This window comes from Limulus polyphemus, unplaced genomic scaffold (assembly GCF_000517525.1).
Source record: "Limulus polyphemus unplaced genomic scaffold, Limulus_polyphemus-2.1.2 Scaffold46, whole genome shotgun sequence".
Lineage (NCBI taxonomy): Eukaryota > Metazoa > Arthropoda > Merostomata > Xiphosura > Limulidae > Limulus > Limulus polyphemus.
Genome location: NW_013665656.1, coordinates 132,735 through 139,270, shown reverse-complemented (window position 1 = coordinate 139,270; position 6,536 = coordinate 132,735). Strand labels below are relative to the sequence as shown.

Below are 6,536 nucleotides of genomic sequence, written 5' to 3'. Positions count from 1 at the left end.
ATACACAAGTGCCAAAACACTATAAGTTAACCACGTTGTTTGTACAACAACCCGGAATAATTACAGCTCGTGTCTACTGACACCATTCGTAGAACTAATTTTCGAGTTTTCTTTCGAAATGTGAATCTCAGTTTTAACAGCTTGTTGAATTTACAGTGGATAATACTGTTTATTTGATGAACGTCAAGGTTACATCCATATTTATAAAAAAATATTTTTTTATATCCAAACTGTATATGTTTTAACTTACATGTATATGTGAAGGATAACGTTTTTATTATATAATAAAATATTTTTATGTAACTATAGACAAAACGTCATGATGTTAATAAAATACGTAGATACTTTTGTTTACATGTGTATATTGACGTATTTTTAATTTGGGGAGAAAACTATTTTTATATTTTGTAAAAAGGTTTAATTTTGCTGTTATTGTTGTTCTTTTAAGAAAGGTCCTTCATGTGAAACGGTAAGCATGAAAACTATTTAATTGTGTTAAACTGACTACTCTATGAAGGTGAAGGTATCTTTCTTCCTTTTTTACTTGTATTGTAATTTTTGCCAAAGGAAATACACTCATATGCCTTCTGACTTCCCAAAAACACCTCGTTTTGTCCTACTACTGAAAGTATACATTTTTTAACTTATTATGTTTTACTATTTCATTCTCTTCCTAAAATGAAGAATTTTAATATTAATAGATACACTTTTTCAAACGTAATTTCAAAAGAAATCGTCATATTTAAGTTTCAGTTACTAGAGTGTCAGTGTCTTACTTGAATGGTGTATATTTTTTATCATAATATACTCCCTGTTACAAATCTACCCATGCTTTTCGTTCTATATATTCCGTCATGTAATGGAAAAGTATACTAAGTTTATCCATATTTACGTTTTTTTTTTGTTTTTTTATTCTGTGAAGTAAAGATAAAATGTACTTATCATGTATGCGGTTGCTCCAACGAACTCCAATTATTTACTTTACCCAAAGCATAAATAGGGGAAAAAAGTCATTCAAATTGGGTAAGTGTGGTTCATACATATTTCTTGTAGTTAAATTTCGAGGCAAAATTATATAAATAAAAGTTTTGGCACAAACAACTACAGATTAATTTCAATTTTTTTCTTTTCAAAACTCTTTCTTTCCCCGAAGATCCTGGTGTTTGACTTAGTTCTGTGAACTTTTAGTCGCACTAATCCACAAGAAGGGTAAAACGAACAGTCCCGTTGGGAACCGAGTTTTCTGTATGATTAACATTCTTCGCCCACAGTTTACAAATTACATTTATAGCAACTCCAATTTTCGGCTTCTGAAAGCGCAAAACAACTATAGGAGGCATGTAGTCGGGATGACCAGTAAAGGGGAAAAAATTCATTGGAAATCCTTGTTCCGGTGAGTAGAGTAAAGGACCCATGTTTTCTTTGTCGACAATGTTGTCTCCCTCACAACCTATGTAAGCATAATTGGGTTGGTAGTCGTAGCGCAATTTTTCCGGAAGGTGTTTCATAGTTTCCAAGTCATGAGTGGTATAGGTGTTAGGCTCCCAGTTGCTGACGTTTGGAAACTGAAGGAAAATGCAAGGGGTGCCACCTTTGTATCCAAATTCGTTGGCTTCGATGCATTCGGGTGAAATCTGACGGATGTCAAAGATACAGGCGTATCCCTCAGGTGGTGGTTCTCCGTAGCACTCAGTAACATTTTTATAGTTGAGTTGTCTTGGGTCGTACCCAGACACTAGCTGAGATAACTGACGGGTCAGATCAGGCCAATATTTGCCCTCGTGAGGTAGACTTCCATGGCGAAAATAAATCAACTTGTTGCGACCTTTGGGGATAGGAAATACTTTCATCAGTCGAGGAGTGGTGTCTACGTAGTATTGGGGAGTGTCTTCCATCGCCAGCAATGTTGTCACGAGAATTATCGATACCAGTATGATTGCGACTAATACAGCAATCCACCACTTGACACGAGGCTTAGCTAACCATGCCCGTAAACCCTTAGCCCTTACTTCTTTCCCGGAGGTTCCATTGGCAGCGCCACTTTCGTTCTCTTTGTTGCTGACGACAACGGCCATCGCACCATCGTGTCCTCTTAGAGGAGCATCCTCAGTGGGCTCTTCGTCTGTATCCTTTTTACTGTCCATGTCATCCATGAAGTAGGCTCCCCGATTTTCTTCTCGCTCGGCCTCGTTCATAATTCTTCAATCTGGCCAACAGGTGGCGTTTTACTTGTTCGTTTGATAAATTGGTGAATATGTCTTCTCTGTACAAAAATTCGTTTCGTAGCTTATGGATTCTTTATACTGTTCCTGAAAAGAAACAAACATAATAGCTTCAGTTATTCGTGGGTAAAAAATAGGACAGAGAAGGAGAAACATTTCTTGATCTTCAACCTCTTATAGGTAATCGAAATCGTATGGAATTAATGTTAATTTATCAAGGTTTTTAAATGTATCAATGGTGTTAAATAATAATTTTCAATATTGCTGTGCATTAGCATGTTATTGTTTTTTTTTGTTTTTTTTTTTCTGTGTGTGTCAAGTTTGCGAAGATATTATGTTACTTTGTATATATATACAAATGTCTATTGCTTACTCTTAACAGCAACAAGGTTGACCAATTGGTGTCATTTTGGATTGTGTTGTTTCTTTGTTTGTTGTTAAGAGCAAATTTTCTATACAATTTGATATTTGTGCCCTGCCCACTGTAGGTATTGAAATCCGATTTTTAGCATTATAGGCCTCAAACTTATCGCTGAGACCACGGCGTTAAATATTAATTATACCTTGGTTTTCTGACATGCAAGAACAATGCTAGTTCAATCAGAAATGTCATAGAAATTCACACAAAGGATACTTCAGAAGAAAAGATACAATATGATATAACCGGAGTTTAAGGGAGTAAGTCACCTTGATAAAAAGTCAGACTTGAACAGATTGTAGAATAGCGACCTTATAAGGAGTTATTGGATAATCTGTGAGAAAACGAGATAAGTTCGCACAATTTATTATTTCTTTATTATAAATCAAAGCCACAACTGGCTATCTGCTGTATCCTCTGCAGGAAATCGGACCCCGGATTTTAGCTTTGTAAGTCCGTAAACTTATCGCTGTCCTCGGGGACCACAATTTAGTAAGCGAATATTTCTGTTTTGACGTAGCTTTCAAGTCAATGTATAGATCTCTCTGAGATCTTTTTACCGGAATGTAAACAAGTTATATGGCTTGATTGGCTAAAAGAACACTAATTCTAATCGTAAATAATTTGTAATAAATTACCTGTTTAATACTTGAAAGAAGTCAAACTTTAGTAATTTTTTTCTCAATAAAAATACGAGTAATTTTTCAGTCCTAACAAATCCAATTAAAAGTTCGATATCCAGCAGTGTTAAAATAAATACACAAACAAGGGGTTTGCATGGAGTTTATGCTTTAATGATCTTGAATTTTATTAAAAAGGAAGTCTGGTGACCATCAGTTTATACCTTTTTCTTACTGTTTTTCAAATATATTTATTATTATTATTATTTTGCAACATTGAACTATATGCAAATACGTATTCTGTGTAATTGGACACGGCGCTCCTGGTTTAATCCTTCTTGATACACTCGCTACATTATGAACAAAGAGTAAATATTTGAACTAACTGAAATAAGGTGTAGAGAGTACATTTTTGAACTAATGGAAATGATGAAAGAAATCGAGTGTTTGTACTGATTGAAATTATGGAAAGAAATTGAGCAACTGAACTAATTGAAATGATACGTGGAAATTACATGTTTGAACTAACTGAAATATGGAGAGAAATCGAGCAACTGAACTAATTGAAACGATACGTGGAAATTACGTGTTTGAACTAACTGAAATGATGGAGAGAAATCGAGCAACTGAACTAATTGAAACGATACGTGGAAATTACATGTTTGAACTAACTGAAATGATGGAGAGAAATCGAGCAACTGAACTAATTGAAACGATACGTGGAAATTACGTGTTTGAACTAACTGAAATGATGGAGAGAAATCGAGCAACTGAACTAATTGAAACGATACGTGGAAATTACATGTTTGAACTAACTGAAATGGTGGAGAGAAATCGAGTGTTTGAACTGGTAAAAACTAAGTTTGGAATAAGATTTTGTAATAGCTGAAATGTTGAACCAACACGTTAGTTATATCTCAGTGGAAGAAGAAGAATATTGGCAACTGGAGGAAAAAACGAAGGGAAATATTTTAATCCTACATACATAGCTAACTGCTTTCTTAGCCACCGTAGTTAACTGGCTGTATGATGCTGATATTCAAGAAGAAGAATATTGGCAACTGGAGGAAAAAAAACGAAGGGAAATATTCTAATCCTACATACATAGTTAACTGCTTTCTTAGCCACCGTAGTTAACTGGCTGTATGATGCTGATATTCAAGAAGAAGAATATTGGCAACTGGAGGAAAAAAACGAAGGGAAATATTTATAATCCTACATACATAGTTAACTGCTTTCTTAGCCACCGTAGTTAACTGGCTGTATGATGCTGATATTCCCATTATCTGGATTAAGTTCCAAAACTGGTTTAATGTTTCTGATAATTTCCATAATTTAACTCGATCACTTACTAATAACAAAGTAATCCACCGTCTGTAGTTTCCAATAAACAGAATCTCCCAATTAGGTTGTTATCTTGATATGTCGTGATTCGATACAGTAATTGTGATTCATTTTTGTATTTATATTCAACATGCGATAATAACTAGGAAATTTCTGCCGCAAGAGATAAAACTTTTTAACATACATTGGGAAATTATCTGCCGTTAAAATTTTCTTTTAACTAAGTAATTCAAGCTTTTAGGTTAAAATCAAACAGTTCAGATACTTAAGAAAATCTATAAGTACTCTCACAAGAAAAATAAAATACTTCAACCCATAAACACAAATCATCAATTTAAAATAAACTCATGTTTGGAGATATGTGATTTTTTTATACTACCATCTATCAGTCTAACATTTAAGTGATCTTTCACTACGCATGACCATCATCCCATACTAACAATCAAGAAGCTATAACTTGACTGATATGTCAGTAACCATGGCAACACACGTAGAGAAGGGAATAGAAGGCGCAGCGGACTTTTCCATTACTCCGATAAGCTCGAGTCCAAAGAAATTATATCGATTAGAATGTGAGAGGAAATGCCCTGTTGCCGTTATCATAGAAGAAGCATCAGGAAATTAAGGAAACTGTTTGAAGTACAATTAATTTTGAATAATGGTTTTAGGAATTGAAGTCAAGGCAGCAAAGACATGTGAAACCAGACAGTAAAAGATAAACTAACACTTTTAACAGTGGTACGATTTTTTACGCCCGGATGGCACACATTATGGTTAAGATATGTCAGGAATCAAGTTATCGTTGGCCAATAAAAATCTGTATGCCTAACAGACCATTTATTTTTAATACTTACGAGGTTGCATTCATAATTAGCATAACATTATTTTTAGCGTTATTAAGCATGTCAGTCTTTTGGTGCAACAGCCGATTGATTAAGAAAGCTCCTTACGTTGTTTCATTTTTAATACACTGATACAGATTTATTGCCTTCTATACGCGGGTTTTATATGATACATATATATAGTGAAAATTGCATTAAAATATACATTTTTATAAACCTTACATTCTCCTCCCCTTACCTTAAGTAAAGCCGGAGTAACCTATTTATTTATGCATATTAGGGCTTTTTGTGGGGCTACGCGTACCTTATACATTAACGTGTCAGTAGTTCGTGGCCCGTTTCCGCACAAACACGCTCCGTACTTTGGGGCCGTAGCTGCTGCATAATATAGACGGTCCAATCCCATTATCCGGTCAGACAAGAGGATCCTAATAGATGACAGTGGGTGTTGTTGATGAGTTGACTTCCCTATAGACTTTCAGATAAGAATTATAAATGGATTTGTGTGGATCGACTTTTGTGCCAAAATTCTGTAACAAACAACAGCTTTCTTTGTGTTTGCGTAAGATAAAAAAAAATATCGTGGAGAAACTTTTGCGCACACAATTTTCCAATCCTACAAACGGACGCCACTTTTGCGCACACATATTTCCAATCCTACAAACGGACGCCACAAAAGACGAATATGGGGGTCGCAACTAGATACATTTGCTATATTTAAAAAGATTTGTTTATCTTATAATGTGTAAACGATAAAAGGAACACTGCTTCGGATGGGAGAGGGAGGGGCAGAGGATCTTACCTGTGTTTTATCATAGAAAAGTGATCAACCTGTCCTCCTCAGAGACGCAAGATTAATTAGTATTCTGATAAACACTAGCAATTTTTAAATTTTCTGAAACAATAAATAATAGTAATAATAATTTTATAACACGTCTCTGGCCCGGCATGGCCAAGTGGTTAGGGCGCTCGTTCGAATCCCCATCCCACCAAACATGCTCGCCCTTTCAACCGTGGGGACGTTATAATGTAACGTTCAATCTCACTATTCGTTGGTAAAAGAGTAGCCCAAGAGTTGGCTGTGGGTGGT

At 35.1% G+C, this 6,536-nt stretch overlaps 1 protein-coding gene across 3 annotated transcripts in view; it reads right to left on the bottom strand.

Annotated features, from left to right (window-relative positions):
- Positions 1 to 660: 660 nt before the first annotated feature.
- The window catches only part of LOC106462402 (sodium/potassium-transporting ATPase subunit beta-2-like), a 40,215-nt gene continuing 34,339 nt past the window's right edge, over positions 661 to 6,536 (bottom strand). For all 3 annotated transcript variants that reach the window (XM_022389893.1, XM_022389911.1, XM_022389901.1), the window contains exon 2: positions 661 to 2,309. In XM_022389893.1, coding sequence (XP_022245601.1) covers positions 1,194 to 2,195 — 1,002 coding nt within the window. In that variant the 5' untranslated portion in view covers positions 2,196 to 2,309 and the 3' untranslated portion in view covers positions 661 to 1,193. The remainder of the gene's footprint in view (positions 2,310 to 6,536) is intronic.